Source organism: Mastigoproctus giganteus, chromosome 3 (assembly GCF_048544385.1).
Source record: "Mastigoproctus giganteus isolate SK-2022 chromosome 3, ASM4854438v1, whole genome shotgun sequence".
NCBI lineage: Eukaryota > Metazoa > Arthropoda > Arachnida > Uropygi > Thelyphonidae > Mastigoproctus > Mastigoproctus giganteus.
Window position 1 is genome coordinate 221,738,094 of NC_143577.1, and position 21,696 is coordinate 221,759,789.

At 36.5% G+C, this 21,696-nt stretch overlaps 1 protein-coding gene across 1 annotated transcript in view; it reads right to left on the reverse strand.

Moving 5' to 3' along the window:
• Positions 1-21,696, reverse strand: part of LOC150088766 (actin nucleation-promoting factor WAS-like) — a 76,481-nt gene that overhangs the window by 36,780 nt on the left and 18,005 nt on the right. Inside the window, exons 3-6 of the mRNA XM_090370891.1 lie at positions 20,609-20,695; positions 14,203-14,320; positions 11,290-11,361; positions 4,129-4,243 (exon numbers count right to left, since the gene is read on the reverse strand). Of these exons, the coding sequence (XP_090227017.1) occupies positions 4,129-4,243; positions 11,290-11,361; positions 14,203-14,320; positions 20,609-20,695 (392 nt within the window). The remainder of the gene's footprint in view (positions 1-4,128; positions 4,244-11,289; positions 11,362-14,202; positions 14,321-20,608; positions 20,696-21,696) is intronic.

Sequence of the window (21,696 nt, forward strand, 5' to 3'; positions counted from 1 at the left end):
TCACGTAAAAAGGATCCCATGGGGCTGATCAGGTGGGCACAGGCAGCCCAGGCTGTACACAGTGCTGAGATTTTAGTTGCTGTGATTTCTGGATTTCGAATAACTATTGCAGCCCAGGGGGTATCCTGATCTGTTTGAATTATTTTGTAGGTCAGGGGGTAACCTCTCATCTGCCTCGTGTGAGTGTACGGTTCCTGTATAACGAGAATATCTGCATTTTCTTCGTCTGCCTTGATTCTTATCTGATCGGCCACCGCCCTGGCCCGCTGTGCGTTGATTTGAAAAAATTTATTAACTCCGTAGTTGTATCTTTTAGGCTGTGAGCCCATAATCGGTTTTCATCTGGTATAAACTCTTGGCGCTTATATAGGACAGACACGTATATGCATGCACAAGTAAAGTGTAAAGTGTGTTCGTGTCAAACGGCACCAGGGGTTTCCCCCATCTCTGCGTGGTTTTCTTTGTGGGTGTAACAGATCACTGTTAAGGTCAGAGATTTAAAAGTGTATGGGATTTGGAAGTATTGTGTTGTGTATCGTTGTTCCTCTGGCCATTTAGCCGCTAGACCCCTGCTGGGGCCCAACGTTGCCCACACTCAGCCCCGTGGAGGCAGACCAGGTACACCCAGCATAATTATTTACTCTGGTGTCCAACCCAGATCGCCAAAAGGCGAGGCAACAGCGTAGCTGCGGTCACAGTCATGGTTTTTGGATGTTCAATTCAGTGTCACTTCAGGTAGGTCACAGTCTTGGTTCAGTCTCACTTGTCTCGTGTTCATCTTATGGGATCAGGAAAAGGAGTGATGACTCTGGTCAGTTTGTAGTATTGTTTTGATGTCAATTCAGGTAGTCATATTCGTTGAGAGCATCAGTCCTGGCCGTTTGCACCAGGTCATGAATGGGGAGTTATCTTTGTTGGTAATTTTTTCTGATCGGTTGTAGTTATGCGGTATGTTCATGCTGTAGTCTTGAATGTCTCCTCTTTGGTTAGTTTCAATGGAGTTCTTCTATTCAGATGTTTCCATATTGTTGTGGATAGCGATTTCTGTTCTCCTTCTGTTAAAGATGTCCTGGGCGTAGCGGCTGAACGTGGTGTACTCGTCTTCCGAATCCAGGAGGTGATGCTCATTGTCTTTTGGTACAAACTTTACACTGGTGATGAGTACTGATCTTTGTTCCTCATAGCATTCACATTTGTGCATGATATGTTGCCACGTCTCCATATTGCCACAGGTGCAAGTTGGGTCCTCGGTCAGTCCGAATGCATTCAGTTTTGCGTTAAAGGGCCCATGGGCCGTCAGGAGGTGTTCAGTCCTGGGTAGAACCATTTGGGGGCTTTTGGATAGGTCTTGTCTACGTAGGGTATAAATTTCCGTGTGACTTCACCCTTGGTCGTCTCTTGCCATCTCCTCTGCCAAGTTTCTTTCAGGTGTTCCATGATTTTCTGTTTTTCCATTTGGTGGTTGTTTGTAGGGTCCAGTGTAAAAGTGTCAAACATGGTCGGTGTTCCCTTTGCTAGGTAGTACATCAACCCACATCTCGCCACCTCCAGGTCCAGAGGGAGAGTTCCCGACAGGACCTGCAGCGCACAGGTACTCACCGTGTTACACGCCCTGGTGATGGTGAGGAGTATTTTTCGCTGTATTGTATCGAGGATTCTTTTATTTACTGCAGTTCTTGCTTTGACGTACCATATTGGGGCTCCATAAGTATTGCTGGGACGAAAATTGCTTTATAGTAGGGGGATAATGTTCTTTTGTTTAGTCCCCAGTCTCTGCGTGTTACTCTGACTACTAGTGCTGCGTATTTTCTCAGCTTCTCCTTCAGATATAAGAGGTGTTGTTTAAAGGACAGGTTGGAATCTAGGATAATGCCTAGGTATTTCATCTGTTTTGCCAGTTTGATTGTGCTTCCCCTTACTTTTATCTGGGGCGGCCGTCTGATGTTGAGTGTTCCTCTCAGTAGAATTGAATTCGTTTTGGTTGGGGAAATCTGCAGTGTATGCAGGTTTGCCCAGTCCTGGAGCACTTGCAGTGCATGGTTTGCACGGGCTTCTAACTGTGATCTAGAGCTCGCTGCCACCGTTAGGACGAGATCATCTGCGAAAGCTTGTGCGTTGACATCACCCAAGTCGAGTGCCAGGAATTCATCAAAAACAATATTCCACAGGAGCGGCCCCAGGACAGATCCCTGCAGGCAGCCCCTGCGGACCGATCTTGTCAGGCTCCGGAACAGTGCCATTACCCTGATTTTTCTATCTGAGAGGTAGGATCTAATGCAATTATATAAATTCATGGGGATTTTTGCCTTGCGGAGTCTGCCCAGGATGCTCGGCCACCAGAGGGTGTCAAACGCCCCGGCGAAGTCGACCGCAATTACCAGGAAGTACTTTTCATTACATTGTGCTGCGCTTTCTAGGAGGTTCCGAATTGCTTCAATCGTGGAGAGTCCGGGTTTGAACCCATATTGTCTGGGTGACTCTAGGTTAGCTTCTTTGTAGTGGCTGAGTATTCTTCGATGTAGTATTCTCTCCAGGAGTTTACTTAGTGTTGATAGCAGCGCTATGGGACGGTAAGAGTTTGGTTGTTCAGGTGGTTTAGTTGGGTTTTTCAGGATGAGCTTGAGATGTGCTGTTTTCCAGCTAGTTGGGAAATGGCCCACTCTGAGGCAGCAGTTGAAGAGGTGCAGCAGGGGTTCCGGTATGTGCTCCACCGCCCTCTTAACGAGTTTTGGGTCCAAGAGGTCAGGGCCAGGGCATTTCTTGTTGCGCATTTGTGTTGCAGCTTCCTGTAGCTCATCCATGGTAATTGGCGGCTCCATTTGTTGGGTGTTATAGGTCTCGTTTGCCTGTATGATAGCTTGTTGGTCTTCCGTGAGTATATTCGGTGGGTCTTTTATAATGGTGTTCAAAATGTTGGCCACAGAGTCGTCCCATGTTGTGGTGAGGGTGCGTTGAGGCGTTATAGTTGCTGTGGTTATTTCCCCCCTGGGGAGTTTATTTGTTGTGATCTTGTAGACCACTCCCCAGGGATTCTCATTACCTTTAGTTGAGACCAGTCGTTCCCAGGAGGACTTTTTACTTTTCTTTATACTCTCGGTATAAGTATTTCTCAGTACTGTATATTGGCGGTGCAGGTAAGTGACCTCAGCGGGTGGCCACGACCTCCGTGCTCTCTGATATTCCTTCCTTTTTTGTTGGACTAATCTCCTTTGTCGTTGCAGCTCTGGGGTCACCAGGGCATGGTCTTGCTCGAAAGCATTTTTCTTTTTATGGCGACTTCAGCTGCCTTGGTTATAATGTTTGTTATTATTTGTTGCAGTTCCTCTGGGTCCTCTCTTATTTCGTGGCCATCCTGTCTGGTTTGCCCAATTCTATCATGTTGGGCTCTATTAATAAGCTGTTCTCGGTAGAGTTCCCAACTGGCTTTGGAGATTGCAAATCTGTTTAGCATCGTCCTTTCTGTTGCGATTCTTGCTGTGGTTCTCTGTATCCGGTAGGTGATGGTACGGTGATCCGATGTGGTCCAAGCATTTTGCACCGTCCAGTCGGTCACGTGGGAATCGATATTTCTTGTGATTAGGGTGATGTCAATGGCGCCTCCCAAAGTGTATTACAGAAGGTTGGGAGACAGAAACGTTGATTTTTAACCGTCAATATTGAGTTAGCCAGGAACTCTTCCAGTCTTTGGCCGTTTCTGGTGCCTTGCCGGTCTGGCGTGGCGCTGTGCCAGATCGGCAGTTGACGTCGGCGCATGCACAGTGAACTTCGGCACAGTAAAAAATATTCAGCAGTGTTTGAATACTTTTGGCTATATTTATTTATTTAGTATACTATATAATATGTGCTGACCTCATATAAACGTGGGAAGAAGGCGAAGATAAAGAAGAAGAAGTATACTATATAATATGTATGTATATATTTATTGGATTATAAATAAGGGCAAGGTTCAGATGTAAAATATCCAGAAGGTAATAATGTCAAAGTGTACATACTTATATTAAAATAATAATTTTCCTGTTAGTACTTTCAAACTTCAATAGCATGCTGTTAAAGTTTAAAAGTGATAAATAATATGAAAAATATAAAATATGAAAAGGAACCTGGTGTAGATGAAATTGTGATACTTACACAAAATTAGTTGGTAAACCAATATCTTGTTTCCTCAACCTTGTTTTTTTCTTGACTTTTTTCCTTTGTTCTTTCCCATTTTGTGCCAAAAATGATTCAGATCTTGGCTGGGATGCTGAAACAAAAATACGATGTCAATGTTTTAATATGTAAATTTTAAATAATATGAACAATATTAACCCTTAGCAATTATGCAGTGTACCTGCATAAACCAAAAAATAAATTATAATTATGTCAATGCGAATTCTGTTATTTCTCCAAAATGGTAATCTCGTTCAATATTCATTTTTTTTATTCCAATTATTTTTTAATTAGAAAAGTACAGCTGTAAAAATTTTTTTTTTTTTTTTTATTTGTGTAAGAAGTGCATTTGTTCTGTTAATTTTCTGTTGTTGTTGTTGTTTAGTTTTTAGGAGCACTAGCAACTAAGGCCATATTGCTCCGGGGATATGTGGTGATCATTCCCTGACCTTTCCGCATTCTCCGTATTTGGTGGTCACGGGCTCGAACCGCGGTCTAATCAAGAAGCGTGTGCTACGCACTGCTGCTCCTGCCCACCCGGCTACGGAGGCGCCGCTAATTTTCTGTAGAGTATTGCTTTGTGTCACTGATCATTGGATGTTAGAAAGTTAGGAAATAATTTTTTTTTTTTTTTGGATAACAAAGCTGCTGTTACTAAAGATACTGCATGTTGTTATTATGTTATTATCAAAAAATAGTTTCAGAATAAAGAATAAAATTTTAAATTGCATCATTTTTAATTATTTCTTGCCTTTTATCCCAAAAAAGCTAAACATTAATATCAGCCATATGATCATACTTGGATTTTGCAACATCTACCAAAGGAATGGATCATCAAATGACGGTAGAATTGTATGAAGCTATCATTATTTTAGTGGACAATTCAATTGTTAGAGAAACTGATAGAACCAGGGTATTACTAACAGTTGCTAAAACTGATGATGTCATTAACCAGTTGTAAGTTTTTAATGAAATTAAAGGGCATAAGGTTATAACACATGGGAAATAATGACTTTAAAAAAAAAAACTGATGACTTGGTCAAACTGTTCTGTTTATAGTCTGGCATGACTACATAAATCAGAGTTTAAAACTAAATTTATGACAAGAATACAATCATTACCTTATTTAGTAGCCATATGAAACTAAAACAATGGTAAACTCAAATGTGTGTTACTGCTTTCCTGTACTTGACCACCTGGCTATGTCAGGATAAATATAAGGTCATGCTGAAAGAATGCTGTAACATAGGTCAAAATGTTATTGTGCCTGTAATTCTGCCCAAACATAAAAAGCAGGAAAGGCTATATGATGAAGGCCTTGAGGATTGACTCAAGACTTAAGGAGCTGTGCATCACTTTTGGGTGGGGGGGTGAGAAGTTTTTCTCAGCTTGGCCCGTCCTAATAAATAGAAGGAATTTATTTTGTTATGATGGAATTCAGTTGAACAGGAGAGGTGCAAGAGTCTTTTCCAATACTATAGAGGAGGCTTTAAGGGTTCAGGAAAACTGCTAAATAGGGGGATAGGGAAGTCTGTGGTAAGAGAGTTCAATCAAGGTTACATTTGGACCCTTCTCAAGAGGATGTGTGATGCTTGTAATTTCATACGTAATGAAAGAGCCAATAAATTAGACACATCCAGCAGTTACACATCAGATAGAAACATCAGGGCAAATAATTATAAGGGATATATTAGGGTAGTAAAAAAAAAAAAACCTGTCTATACAAAGGGTACTAGGAAAGTTTTGCAATACAGCTTTGTTTATTTAATTTTTTCAAAGTAATTTCCTCTACATTCAATACACCTCTCCATCCTCTGAAACCAATCTTTAAACCAGTTCTGCCAAGTTTCACTAGGGATTAAAGCAGACTCGTTGTCCCAAGCCCGTAGAAGGTCCTCATCACTGGAAAACCGCCTCCCTTTTAGCTTCATTTTCACATGCGGGAACAGTGCAAAGTCGCAGGGAGCAAGGTCTGGACTTGTAGGGAGGGTGCTCGAGAAGTTTCAGTCCTGTCGTGGTCAAATATTCGGTGCCGGCTTTGGCTCGGTAAGCTGGAGCATTATCGTGATGGAGGTACCAGGTGTCCATTCTTGACTTTGGCCGCAGGTTCTTCATAGATCCAATGACTTTAGGCAGGCATTGTTCAGTATACCACTTAGCTGTGACTGTCTTCTGCGTGTCCAAAACGACACGTTCCACAATTCCACTCGATTTGAAAAATACAGCTATCATTTTCTTCTTTACAGATCGGGATTTTCTGACAATTACGGGTGTGTCGTCATCATCAAAGACCCAAACTTTGTTTTGAGCCTTGGTCGGCAGATCGTAATAGTACAGCCAAGTCTCGTCACCTGTCACGATGTTGTTCACATACCGAGATTGTCCCTTATCAAACTTTTTTAACATCTCCCGGCACCAAGTCACACGTCGTGTCATCTGCTCTTCAGTCAGTTGATGCGGCACCCAGAGAGAACAAAGTTTCTTCACGTGCAAATGATCTTGCAGAATCGAACGAATTGCTGGTGCATTTAGGCCCAAAGTATCCTCTATCTGTTGGTAGGTCACTCGCCTGTTTTCGTCAAGCATTTTCCTCACAGCAGTAACGTTTTCCTCCGTAACTGACGTTCGTGGCCTTCCCGGCCTCTCAGAATCCTCCAGAGTGAAATTTCCCGTTTGGAATTCTCTATACCACCTGAATATCGTTGTACGATGTGGACAATCATCATCTAGTGCAAGAGTCATTTCTTCTAAGCACTGGTCTATGGTTAAACCACGCACGAAATTATACCGCAAAACTGTCCTTATCTCATTTTGTGACCACGATGCCATCGCAAGCACTTTACACTCTCACTACTAATGAATAACTGAGCCCATCGACTTGGCGCGGCGGCTACTATGCACGTATGAACATGTCTCAACAAGCAGCTTCCTGTGATTCATTGTTGCGTCATATTGCAAAACTTTCCTAGTACCCTTTGTATAGTAATCAGGTAGCCAGGAGTTTTGTAAATAAAATGGGTGAACTTGAACTTCTGTCAGATAACTAACATTGATATTGTAGTTACAACTGAAATATGGGGATGTAGAGTAAACCCCCGCTATTCGCGGGGGTTACGTTCCTGAGAAATGTCGCAAATACTGAAAACGCGAATACCGAGTTATGGCTTCCATAGTAATAAAGGGATTCTGTTCCAAAGTATGTAAAATATAAGAAAAACTAGTCTAAAATTTTGTCTATGTATGTATTATATGTACCTTCATAATATGACTATGTACAATGACAGTACATAGTATAATGCAAGCATATGCCATCGAAATGAAAATAAGAAACAATTTAATAATAAATGTAATATTTATTAGAAATTTCAAACAAATCTTTCAAACCAGCGCCTTTGCTAGCTAAAAAACTTATCCCGCCAGTGCTATCACCAGTTTCGCTAGTGTTGATAAAGGTGTTTTGCCTTTTCACGAAGTGAAAAGGCAAAACACGGAATTTTAGTGGGAATTTTGAGTTCGGTCTTCTATCCACAGATTTAAAGCTTTTCCATTTTTTCTAATTTAACATCACGGGTTACAGAGCAAATTTTTGAAGCAATTAGTGCGTTTTCACAGACACTACGGCGGATTTTTTCTTCCGATTTTTTGATTGATCGTACCGTTGACTCATTGATTTTATAATGTTTTGCCACCGAGGAGACACTTTCACCATTAGAAATTTTGTCTAATAACTCAATTTTATTCGCTAATGTCATCACCTCCTTTGATCTTTTCCCATTTCCCTTGTTATTCGTAGGCATATTTTTGTCCGGGTTAGAAAGAACTTGTCCACAATAAAGTCACTTTCTTCCATTAACACACTCGAAAAAGTCTGTTTTACACTGCAAAATGGTAGATTTATCACTTTTGTAAGCATATCAATTTATAAATTGATAAATTTATTAAATTTATAAGCATATAAATTAAAAGCAAACGACGAAACCTTCCATGACAAGCGCATAACACATACTGAACAAGGATTAGCAAGAAACATCCACACTCGCGATTTTGTCACCCCTCTCCCCCCACCCACTGAGTGCTGTTTTGACCGGGAAAGATAATTTTAGCCACGCCCATGTTTTTTTATGGGGGAAAATATTCACGGCACTTTAAATTTCACATTTTTTTAGGTTTCATTTTATATTAAATCAGCGATCGCGAATACGCAAAACTGCGAATACAGATACCGCGAATAGCGGGGGTTTACTGTATTTCACTATGGTAAGCAGAGTGTGTTCTGGAGAGAGAGATAGCAAGGAGAGAAGGAGCAGGGGATGGGAGGTTATGCTGCTCATCAAAAACTGTTAGAAAGCAACAAAATGATGGTTCCCAGAGTCTGATGAAATCCAAATGTTGAGTCCATGGTGTAGTAGTAGTAATAGTGGAATGTGATGCAAGAAAGAAAGTGTATGAGCTTATGCAGCATCAGCCAAAAAAAAAAAAAAAAAACACACCATTCTCTCCAAATGCCTGTCCAGTTCCTCCTTATATTTATTCAACCTATCAACTTCCACAACGACAGATGGAAGTTTGTTCCAGCAATTAACCACCCGCTGGCTAAAGGCAAATTTCCGCACATCTATTTTACATCTGTCCTTTCTTAATTTCGATTTATGCCCCATTAGGTTCGTAATCTGAACAAGTGGAAGGATCCCATCAGAATTCAGCGTGCTCAACCCATTCAAGGCCTTATACACCTCAATCAGATCACCATGCAGGTGCCTAGTCTCCAGCCACTGCAATTTGCAGAACTTAAGCCTCTCTTGGTAAGAGGATCCCTTCATGCCCCTCACCAATCTTGTTGCCCTTCTCTGTACATGCTCAAGCAAATCTACATCCTTCCTAAAATGAGGCCTCCAGACCTGTACGCAGTACTCAAGGCGTGGCCTGACCATTGCTCTATACAGAGGGACAATCACCTCCTTTTCCCTGCTAGCAAAATTCCTATATATCATTGACAAAACCCCATGACCTGCCCTGGCAGCCTGTCTGCATTGCTCAGAAAACTTCATATCTGACTGCCCAATTACTCCCAGGTCTTTTTCATTTTCTATGTTATCACTTCCACTACACACGCATAAACACTGCAATAAGGCAAATAACAGATAACACAAATTGAGGTGCTGATTACAATAAACATTGTTTCTCTCTATGTATCAGTATACATCTGATCTGATTGGGACTTCCTAGAAGCGATAATATTAAATGGATGATAACATTAATCTGTGATCAAAATAAGTGGTGTGCACTGTATTTTTCAATGATCTTCACAATTGAAACCACATTAGTACCATGGGGGGAATAGTGGAGTTGAGTCAAGTCAACCGGCTGTAAAATAAGTGATATAATAATATCAGAAAAGTTATTGAGGTTGAGACAACACATAGATCCAGAGGCAAATGATGTACATAAAGCAAGTGAGTGTATCAGGCTATTAGTAATGTTAAGGAAATCATCATTAGATTTAGGGATATTCTCTTGGACTGAAAGTGCCAACGTCTCCCCAGTTCACAAGGGAGGAGCTAGAGAAGTGAGTTTGACTTCTGCGGTTACTTTAAGATTATGGTGTCCATGGTTAAAGATGCAATATAAGACCATCTCGACAAGGCTGGTGCATCCTAAATGGATTGCAGTATGGTTTCATGAAGGGAAGATCTTACCTAACTAATATTAGTGAATTAATAAGATGATCATAAAACAGCTGGATGCAATCATAAGGCTTTTGGTATGGTTCCTCATGAAAGATTACTATATAAATTAGAGTAGATCAGGATAACAGGAAGATATGTTGGCAGAAAATGGGTTAGCTGAAGGACAGGAGATAGGGATGGTCTTAAATGGATATTCTTCAGAGTGGAGTGGAACAGCAAATGTGGTCCCTCTGGATCAGTACTTGGACCTTTCTTGAAAATAAAAGCATATGAAATATGGATGCTAGTATTCATTGTTGGCAATAGTATGTGCCACTTTTTTCAAATGGATGTGTCAAAAAATTCTACAAGAGTGAGAATGTGGTGTATAGAGTATACATTTTCTAAACTGACAAAATACTAAACTCAACATTACCATCTCTTTAATAGATATTTTATTTTTTTAAAGTACTTTTTACACTTATGCAACCATTGGAGGTAGTGCCAATCACCTACTGAAGTTTGTTTGTGAGTACAGGAAGAATTAACAAACAACGCAGTGATGCGATATATTTTTTGACAGCCAATGGATTACAGTCAAATCTGCACTTGATGCAATAAAATTACAGTTTGCTTTCTATTAAATTTCACATCAAAAGGGTCTGATTTGATACAACTGATAGAGAGCACAAGAACACTCATTCCCCACCCCTGTGGCAGTCAACATCTATTTTTTACTACATGGCATCTTAATTCTAATTGATTGTATGAACCATTTGCACACTTTTATAAGCAGGTGCTGCTTTGCTTATCATTTTGTGTGGGATGGTCACTCGTACTTTGATACCTTTGGTCAAATAGTGCAATTCTTGTTTGTATACAATAAGAGATTTCATGCATGCATAAGCATAATAAGTCTGGTTATCCAGTTTCCTTAGTGATCCAAGCTGTTCAAACATTGAGACTAGAGTTTTGGTTGCAACAAGAAAGCAAACATATTCCTGACAGACTAATAGCTCCATTATTATATCTTAAAGATAGTTAAACCTTATTCCAGTTATATTTTATTCTAGTTGATTTTTAACTTTGTATCCTGTCTTCTACCATCAAAGTCAGTATGCCAAAGGTTGCAATTTCTGTTTATTCTATAGTGGAAATGGGAAAAAATGAAATATCCCTTGCTCAAGGAAAAGAAATTAACATTTTGTTATGAGAAACTGATATTTACTGACTTAGTGTAATCTTTGTTATACTTATTTTTGGATTCCTGAGAATATGTATCAGTAAAACATAAAAACAACTCTTTTACCTCAGAATAATATCCAAGTATAAATAAACCTTAATAAGTATGAAGAAATTTTGAAGAAAAACAAAATTACAGCAGGTTAAATGAATTTTAAACTGCATATTTATTATAATTTATTAATAATAAATATTTCACTTAATGACTTGAAATATAATATTAAGAACTTACGCTGAGTTGGTCCAACAGGTTTAGGCTGTTTTATTTCAGAATTCTGAGATGCATTTTGCTGCCTCAATGTTCCTTTCAAGAAAAACAAATATATTAATACACTCAAATGTACATGTGTGTATGAATTACATTCATTCATGCACTTGATGTGCATTATTATTCACCACACCTTTCTTGTTGAAATTTACAAGTGCAGACTATTTACTGTAGTCCAGCATTTCTCAAACTTCACTTCTGCAAGCTCCATGGATCCCCCCCATTCATGACAAGTTTAGCCCCCCCTCTTCCTTTTGAGATTTTGTGTTAAAAAAATGATTTTAATTTATTATTATACACTGATACACATCCATCATAGAATGATCAGGAAAATACTGTTTGGGGGAAAACTACAGAAACATAACATAAGATGCTTTTTTAAAATTTTTTGAAAATCTCTTCCACATTATATTGCACAATGATTTTCACTGCACCCCACTCCCACCTATAATACACTAACACTTTTTTTGATTGCTACAACCCACATTCTCATCTAAATGAAAACTATCAAAGTCACTATTTTGGATTACTGAGAATATGCATCCTCAGTAATTTTTTTGCTAACATAACTATAAACATATTACACATAAAAACAAATGTAAGAAATTAAATTTAAGCATTCAGTTATCAGCCAATTTCTTAAAAATCAAACTGAAATTAAAAAAAAAATTAACATTCACAGTTAATTTTGAAACCTATGGTGAAAAATAATGAACATATATATTTTTTAATTCTTCTATAATTTTGTTAATTATTCAGTTCCTATTAAATTTTTTGGGACTTTGAACTCAGTTTACTTCCCAAGGTTGCCCCCCTGTTGTTCAAGAAATTTCCTAGAAAAAGTAATGTTAATGAGAAGAATTTATAGAATAGAATCTTTAATTGCAATAAGATATACATAATTAATCCCATTACAGCATGGTAGTGCCCAGGGGTTTGTTCCTTTCTCTGTAAAGGACAATTAAGTAATGCCATATTTTTTATCTGATTAAATTTTCATTATGTAATGGTGGCAAACCTCTTCAGGTAAAACTCACTGCTGTAGTTAATTAAGCTAGAAATCAAGTTACAACAAAATCAATATCACCTAACTGATAACTGCATGTTAAAACAATCGAATTTGCATACAAGGAATAAAGAATGATATATACATAAAAATTATAAAATGGTAAAACCGGCTAAGGACTGATAAAATAAAATTACTTAAATGTTCAGCACACAACATGCAAACTATCACATGATACCACACAAACAACAAAAGTAATAGCAGCATTAAAGTTTACACAATGGAGGGAAGGAGTAAAGATAGAAGAAAGAACTAATCAGGCCTTGGAGGTGCTGCATTTCGCTAGTTGGATGACTGTTTTAAATCTTCCGATCTTAAAATCTCTTTCGATTAAGTCATTGAAATTATTTTTGTGTAGATGAAATCCTTCACTTCCCATTACACCAGAACCCCTTATCCTTTAACAAAAACAGTTTTCCAAAAAATGTGCTAAGGATGTTCAGGATACAATTTGGTTACGACCCATCTGAAGTATAGCATATCACAAATGACTTGTATCCAAGTCTACAACTTCATTTTTGGCCTACAATAAAGCTTGCAATAGTTGTAAACAAGCAGTTAATAAATCTAAATTCAACTTTGAAATGGCTAAGAGCAAGAAACTTGCTTCTTGGCCAAATAGTAGTCAAGTCATTTGGTTTCTTGCCAAAGCTATGGTCATAATTTCAGTCAATCCTTACTCCCACTGATCCTGATGGTTGTAGTACATCCTTGTCTGAAGGATGTAGAAGAACCATTTAAACTTCAATATAGGAACCAGCACTGTCAACAGTCTTTCTTAATCTACCGAAATAATTTATCATTCAACATAAAAGAAAGTACACAGGAACAGTGTCAGTCACTTCCCCGTTAATTTGCTCAGTTCATCAATAGTAAACTTTCTCTAGTAACTTTATTTTTGTCCCCATCTTCAAAAGAAAAACACCATTAGGGTAAATCAGAGCTCTCAGCAGGCCACTCTACTTACTGACATCTGTATGTTGGATGATGAATGCTTTTAAGAAAAATAAAATATTTAAACACAGCAATGTTAGCTTTATGAATTCACATCTTATAATATTGTATAATAATATTGTTAACATGATATGACTGAATTTACATCTTATAACACTATAATTATGCTACTAATAGCATAATTATAGTGTTTTTAAATTACAAGTTATTTTTTACCACTGTAGGCTAACTGTAATATGATGTCTTGGTGTCAACATTCATCCTGATGTTGTCCCACAAGTTCATAGTAAATGTGTGACAACTCATTGCAGGTAACCATATCTGGAAAAGTTCATTATAATCTTGCACATTTCTTCCACACTGCTGTTGTACCTTCATAACTGTCATGAGATCAGATGTCAGTATTGCCAAAGCTGAAATGAAAGAGATAGAGACTACAAAAAGAGTCTTTCAAGATATGAAGAGAACAAGTACCCCTTCTGTACCTGTTCAGGTATGCAAACACTTAATCAATGATATGTTTTCTGTGCTGCTTCGAGATTGTGAAAGTGAGTTTTTGTATCACATATGTATTGTAAGTTCGTGGAGTTTCGCTGGAGTGCAAAATGAATCATGCCCTTCTATTTTTTGATATGTAGAGGGGAGGGGGGAGATAGAGCCAGACTAATCACTGTAGATATATTTATGAATTGTTCTTGTTTTATAACAATGCTCTTTTGCTCTGCTTATCTTTTCAACAGAGTGAAAAATTACAAGTTCTTTTTAGAGTTATGTTTTTTAGAGTTTATATTTTTTAGAGTTTAGTCTAAAAAAAAAAAAAAAAAAAATACCGAAACAAATGAGAAAGGTCACCTTACTCTGTTGTTGTAATTTCCGCTGTTCATTCTGGTTCCTTTTTTGTATTTTTTCTTCTACAGCAAATTTGAAAGATTTTGCTTCACTGTCATCTGCAAAGTTAAGTCCTGCTTGGCAGTTCTAAAAAACAAGATTAAAGTTTATACAATAGAACAACATAATTTGATGAGGCCAAAAGTACTTCAGAAATTTGAGTTTTTATTTAGATTACAAATATTGAACAGGAGAAATGAAAGATTCAAATAATAAGGTGTTCTATAACATGCACATTAATAAGAAATATTATTAATTCTTATACACTAAAAACTAGTTCAGTATTTGCTGTTTTATAAAATTAATCACTTCTCATATCTCACTAAATAATTAAAGAAAATATTTTTTTCTTTATTTTCCACAGTTGATTTTTGAACTTCTCATAACTCTGCTATAGTGAGCTCAGTTTATGTCAATACAGATGTCTATTATATACAGGGTAGTTATAATCAAAGTATGTCACCAGCTGACTGTTAGTTAGTTAGTTAGTTATTTGGTTTTTAGGAGCATTAGCAACTAAGGCCATATTGCTCCGGGATATGCGGTGGTCATTCCCTGACCTTTCCACATCCTCCGTATTTGGTGGTGACGGGCTCGAACCCCAGTCTAATCAAGAAGCCTGTGCTATGTACTGCTGCTCCTTCCCACCTGGCTACAGAGGTGCCTAACCAGCCGACTGTAAGTGGAAAACTGTTAGAGTGGAAGACTAAGTGGAAAAATGGCAGAAAGATGGAATTTGGAATAGAAATCTAATGGATGTGGAAATAGAAAGGGAGAAAGAAAAAACAAAAATCAAAAAATTCCAAAGGTAGGGGGATGAGTGCAATTGGCACTGTGTATGACTGGTAGAGTACTGTTTGGACGAACTTCTAGGTATGAAGAGTTAGATGCTCAATGCGGTGATAATTTGTGTCTACTCTACGATAGAAGTGCAGTACTGGAATGGTTAACTGTTGCTTTAAGCGCGTCATAAGAAATATTAGTGACATGCCTTGTGATTCTTTCCTTCAAATTTCCTGTTTTTGACATATCCCCATAATCAAAAGTTAAAAGGACTGAACTGAGGCATGGAGGTCGAAATGGCAAATGTTTCTAAAGTGGCAGAAAATAATGTGGTCATCATCAAATGTGCTATCAAGCAGCTGAGTTACTAGTTGGTCAATGTGCAAAGGAGTCCAATCTTACATAAAAAAACAGTTATTTCCAAACATTCTCAATCTTTCCCCTGAAAAGCAGGAATAACACAATGATGGAGAAGATTACATTAACACTTGTTTGTCACAACATGTCTTTGAACCATAAGCTTGACCTCCTTGAAGAAAAATGATCTAATTACGAAATTTGCTGTAAACACACATCAAAGAGTAACACATTGATAATGGAGAGGCACCTTGCTGATAATCCAACATTGGGTGTGGATGGATCATCACCTCCAGGTGTTGTCCAAAAAGTGACCGTGTGAATACAGTGGATATTCACACAGCCACTTAACTGAAAACGAGGCTCATCAGCTCACAATATGTTCTCTGGCCACATATCATCAACCTCCATCCTTCAAAGAGTGAAGTCTTATGTTGATGTGGACCAGCTGATGATAGGTATTGCATCCATTATTCATAAGTAACTATGAATGACGAATCAAAGAACTTTATGAACAGTTGACCGTAATACAGCCTTAGTGCAGATGGGCAAATGTTGATTTCATGCTCCATCACTAACCACAGAAACAGTAATCTCTTCAACAACAGCTGCTGTGACTGGGAGATGTCCTCGGCCAACAGCTACAAAATTTATATTATTATTTTAACCACACCAAGTGTATGCTTATATCTTTATCTATAACTGTCTGTAGAAGCATGCATTCATGGACTAATCTTTGTGTTGTGTGGGCTGAAAAACCCAGAATAATTTATGGGAGAAATCCTACTCCCTCCACCAAAGATTGTTAACTATAGCCTCAACTGAAGTGGACTTTAGAAATTCTTTCTGTCATAAATAGGAATCAACACAGAGCTGCTCTGGTTCTAGTAAAACAGCTTTACCAACAAAGCATAGTCCTTTTGGGACACCATATCAAAATCTGTTGACTGTATTCACTATCCATTTTTAAATTCTCTTAGAAGTATTAATGATGGTCATATGATAAATTCAGATTGCATTCTAGCACATACATTGCATTAATTTCTCCTGGTAGCAGTTTTAGGAATTAATTTTTTTTGCACATTTCATTTCTACATGTGCAAGTTATTATCCACCATATTTACTTGATATGTTGCCAATAGACTTGTTTTTGTTCTCATATCTCAGAAGAGCCATGAGCAACAATTGCTACGAGGACATTCCAGGCATTTGGGTAGCTGTAACAGTGTATGAACAATATTCCTGAAAATTGACTTCAAAAGTTGTTTCAGCAACCTTCAACGTTGGTAGCAAGACTGTATTAATGACACAAAGAACTTTACAGATGGCTGGCCATGGAATGTTAAGCTGTCATGTCCTTAGCCCTAACAGATGAACATTGATTTTGTGCTGCACCATCAGCCACAGCACGAGTGATTTCTTGAACAACAGTCACCATGAGTGGGAGAGGTCTTCTGCTATGAGCTACAAATCCAAATTATTATTTTAACAGCAAACAGTAACACGTTGACAACAGGGAGGTGTGTTTACCTTTTTTGTATGTTTAACTGTCTATAGAAGACCAATCTGCATATCATGTGGACTGAGAAACCTGGAATACCTCACGGGGTAACCCTACTCTCTCTTTCTCCAACTGAAATCAGCTAACTACAGCCTCAACTGAGAGAGCTTTAGAAATTCTTCCAGTTATCAATGGGAACTGAACACAGACCTCTCCAAATGAGTAGTAGATGTAAAGCTGATTAATCTACTATGAGGACACTACAGTAAGTCACCTTTAGTTTTCCAGGTACCCTCAATGATTTTTTATAAGATTAGTCCTGGAACTTTATGGATAAAGGTTGTATAAAACTAATCTGGATTTCTTCCACTTTAAGCAATAATATGTAATATTACAAATAACAAGAGTTGCTTTTTTAAGTAACCCACCTGCTATCCGTTAGGTTAAATGATCATAAAAAGATAGATGAAAGAATTTTAAAACTTATAACATGCAAATTTGTTTAAAAAATAATTTTATAAAAATTTTTAATAGAGTTTTTTTTAAGTGAAAAAGGTCAATTTAAATAAACTTACATCTCCTAACTTCTAAAATTCATTCTTCCATCTTTTTATAATCATTTAACCCAAAAGATAGTGAGATACTCTTCCTCGTTTAATACCATTTTAACCTATATTACTTTAATTATTTTAAAGTTTTATTATCTTTATTAGTAAGATACAGTAACTATCAACCATCGGGCTATAATTATTGTCAGCAGTAATATGTAATGTGTAGGAGTTTTAGCTTACTGTGGGTAAGCAACAGACAACTCTTTCTCCAAAATAAATTTATTTTAAAAATACTGATGTGGGCTAATTAGTGTCAACTTCACTAGTTAACACATCCATTGCTGATTTTTCTGATGACCTTTTTGAGCCAAGATTGAGTCAATTTGCATTGAAAAGAGTAGAGACAGTTTTGAGTTTTCTTCTCACTATGAGTGAATTAATCAGCCTCCAATGAAGGTTGCTTAACAAAAACATCCAATTTTAATTCTGTAATATTGGAAGAAAAAGTTCTAAAGGTAGGGTGGTTCCCCCTCCAAGTGGGTTAAAAATCCAAAGCCACATATTTGCATGAGGAAGCAGTGAATGTGTTAAAATTCGAGGTTAATCCCTCCACCTGTTGAGATACTGCCTCCACCTCCACCTAGTTTTGGTAAGCAATAAATGAGGTTTATATATATATATATATAATTAGTAAAAAGAAGTATTCTGAAATACTGATCTGTGCTTCAAAATTCTTGGATGCTCTTTTTTCCCTTAAACTATTTTGTTTTCACTTTTAACTTTGTTTTGCTTTCACTTTTGAGTGTCTTATGCTTTCAAAAAAAAAAAATTTTTAAACTACTCTTTTTTGCTGCTAGAAAAAGTTTCAATGCACTTTGGTGAGATATATACTTCCCATATTAAATTTTTTTTTTTGGCAATGAGATTAATGCTATCTTTCAGTATTGACTTTAGGGTATATTTCTGTATTAAACCATTCATTTGAATTTCTTTTCTTTTCTTTTTTTTTTTTTTTTCCCAGACCCCAACAAATAAGTATTTTACAGACTTCGTAGTAAAGTTTCATGGTATGAACTATGAGCTATTCATATTTCAAACAAAAATAATTTTGAAGGACAATAGGACAATAAGTAAACTGAATGAAAACAACACTCTCAGCTAAGTATAGATTATTTGCACAGAAAAGAAATACTGTTAGAGCAAATGACGAGATGCTGGTTAACAATATACATAATGTTATACAAATTGCTTTCTTTCACATCACTTCTTTTCTTATCAGACATTTACATTAACAAAAGTTCTGAAATAACATTCTAGCAGAAAAAAAGCCCTATTAAAAATAATATAAAAAACATATTGCAAACCAAAATTCTGCTTGAATTTATGGACATGCCACAGAGCAGATTGCTGATTCAATTTTGGCTTGATACTTTTGTCCAATTTCACCAAATGCAATTATGTGACAGGGCTGTTATTTCCTTCCCTAGATGAAGTCCACTTCTTAACTTCTTTTTAATGAATGTGGCATACACCTAATTATGAACTTCCTCATTTTCAAATTATGCATTAAGGTGTGAAATACAAGTGTTTTCATTATGTCATCTTCCTTTGACAACTCACAAGTTCCACATCTGTTCTCTTACATACAATGCATAATCAGTGATCAGACATCACATTACACAGAATATAAAAGCCAACTTCAATTATGTTTTCAATGCAATTCATCTCAATTTAAAAAGCAACAGCCTCATATAACTAATCAATATAGTAATGCTACATTTTAAGCACTTCTCTTAGTTTTTTGCAATAATCAATGCATTCTTTACACAAAACTCTATAATTTTAATACAGAAAAGCTGCTCTCATCTGATTACCAGATATGCATTACTAATATTTGTTCCATTGTCCCATGATGAGATATGGAAGCACATACAATTTGCTAATATTGCTTGGCAATACATGCAAGTACTTCAATAATTTACTTAAGTTTTACATAGATGAAATAATTGTGGAAAACAATTCTCAGTTATAATGATTTATAATATTCTATATTAGAATATATAATTATCATAAAATATAATATCATAGAATTCAAAAAGATAAGAATCCTTGTTTATTCATCATCCATCCAATTCTTATTTTCCTTACTTTTAAATTATAACTGCTTCTGAACACAGTTACAATTACTTCTGTACATCAGCAAATTGAAAATGACATTGATAGCAATTTAAAATTCAACAAAGAAATATAATTTGGAGTTCATAATTTTAAAGTTATAAATGCAAAATGATACAAAAAAATTAGTGTAAAAACTGGAAAACATACTCCTGTTCAAGGTATGGGCAGGACTGGTCTACGACTTCTGTTTCTCCCCCCCCAAAACAAACTTAATTTATTATCAACCATATTATATATTGCTAGGTTAATCATAATTAGCTCAGCCACAGTGGTACCACCTACTGTTACAATAGCAGTAGTTACCAAGTTTGATAGACCCCAAATTTTTTTTTTTAAATTCTCCTTGGTATATAGCAATGCCAGACCATTTGCTAATGGATTGCAATGACTATTAAATGTAATTTTTAAAAATTATTATATGAAAAACTTGAAATGGAATTTGTTCCTCATACCCATTAAGAAGATCTCACAAAAAAAAAAAAAAAAAAAAAGGATAATGTCTGGGTTTTAGTAAGGACAAAATCTTTTCTTGTTTGAGAAAAAATTTAACAGCTGGAATCTGAGTTAACCCTCAAAAATCTGCAGGGGGCAGACTAGACTGCCTTCTGCAGAATACCAAATATTAAAATACTAGTCACAAAGCAATATGTAGTAACAATGAAATGAAACACTGTGGATAAGTGGAAGACTTCTGTTATCTGTTCTGCCTAACATTTGGATGGACCATGTTAGTCTTAGTCAAACTGCAGTATGCTTTAGCTTTGCACAAAAAATGAACAATGTCCTGCTATTATTAACAAGAGTATTGTATAACAGAGGTTTAATAAGATGATTATATACCAAACAACCTTTCTCAGTGTTAGTAATTAATACTGTGATAGTAAAAAAATGAAACAGAATTCCAAGAAAGAAAATTAATATTTATTTAATGATTACTTTCAAAGTAAAGTATATATAATTACTATATATCTATATATATACAAACCAAGATTAAATTATGCTTACATCAGCTTCAAATGTATGAAAAAACGAACATGGTGTTTTGTACTGAAAGCCAATATAAAGTTCTTGTTCCCAAACATTTATTTTTTTCTGTAAAAAAAAAGAAAAAAAAAAAGAAAAATGTATCAAATAAAAATAAATTCAAATAAATTTTTTTATAAAGGGCATAATTTACAAAATAATAAAACACTTTTTAACATGAAATATTTAATTGGTTCATTGGTGGATAACTAGATAAATAACCCAATAACTAGATAAAATGCTATTTTTCAGTCTTCTACACTGAAGTCTCTCTTCAGGCTTGGGTTTTCTGTTTAGAGAAGAGAACTATTTCTTGATCTTAGTAAAGAACCAGCTGTACTGGAACAAAGAACACCAACTAGAGCGAGTGTTCCTTAGTGTAGTGTTAGTAGTAGAGGAGGCATACGACGCAAGAAATCAATCTTATGTAGCATCAGCCAAAAAAAAAAAAAAAAAAATGCATTTCACACATCCATTCCCTCTAAACATTTGTCCAGTACCTCTTTGAATTTATTTAAGCTATCAACTTCCACAACAACAGATGGAAGTTTGTTCCAGAAATCAACTACCTGCTGGCTAAAGGTAAATTTCTGAACATCTATTCTATAACTGTCTTTCCTCAATCTGAATTTATGTCTCCTCAGGTTCGTAATTTGAGCAAGAGGAAGAATCCCATCAGAATTGAGCCTGCTCAACTCATTCAAGGCCTTATACACCTCGATCAGATCACCTTGCAAGTGCCTAATCTCCAGATGCTGCAATTTGCAGAATTTGCCTGAAAGGATGTCTGAATGGGGACTTATGAGGTCTTTAAGGATCTAAAAGTCTTGAGTAAATTAATAAAGGAGATAATTTTTTCCTTTCATGAATAGTTTACATTAGGGCCACCCCTGAAGTGAACTCTGGCAACTCCTTGGGATACTGTTCCCAGAAGGAGTCATTTAAAGGGTGTATATTACTAAAGAGCAGTAAAGATGTAAATATAATGGAAAACCAAAGACCAGTTCCATGTGAAACTGAAGATATCCTGCTTTTATAAATAAACAAAAATTCAATTTTAGGAATATTAT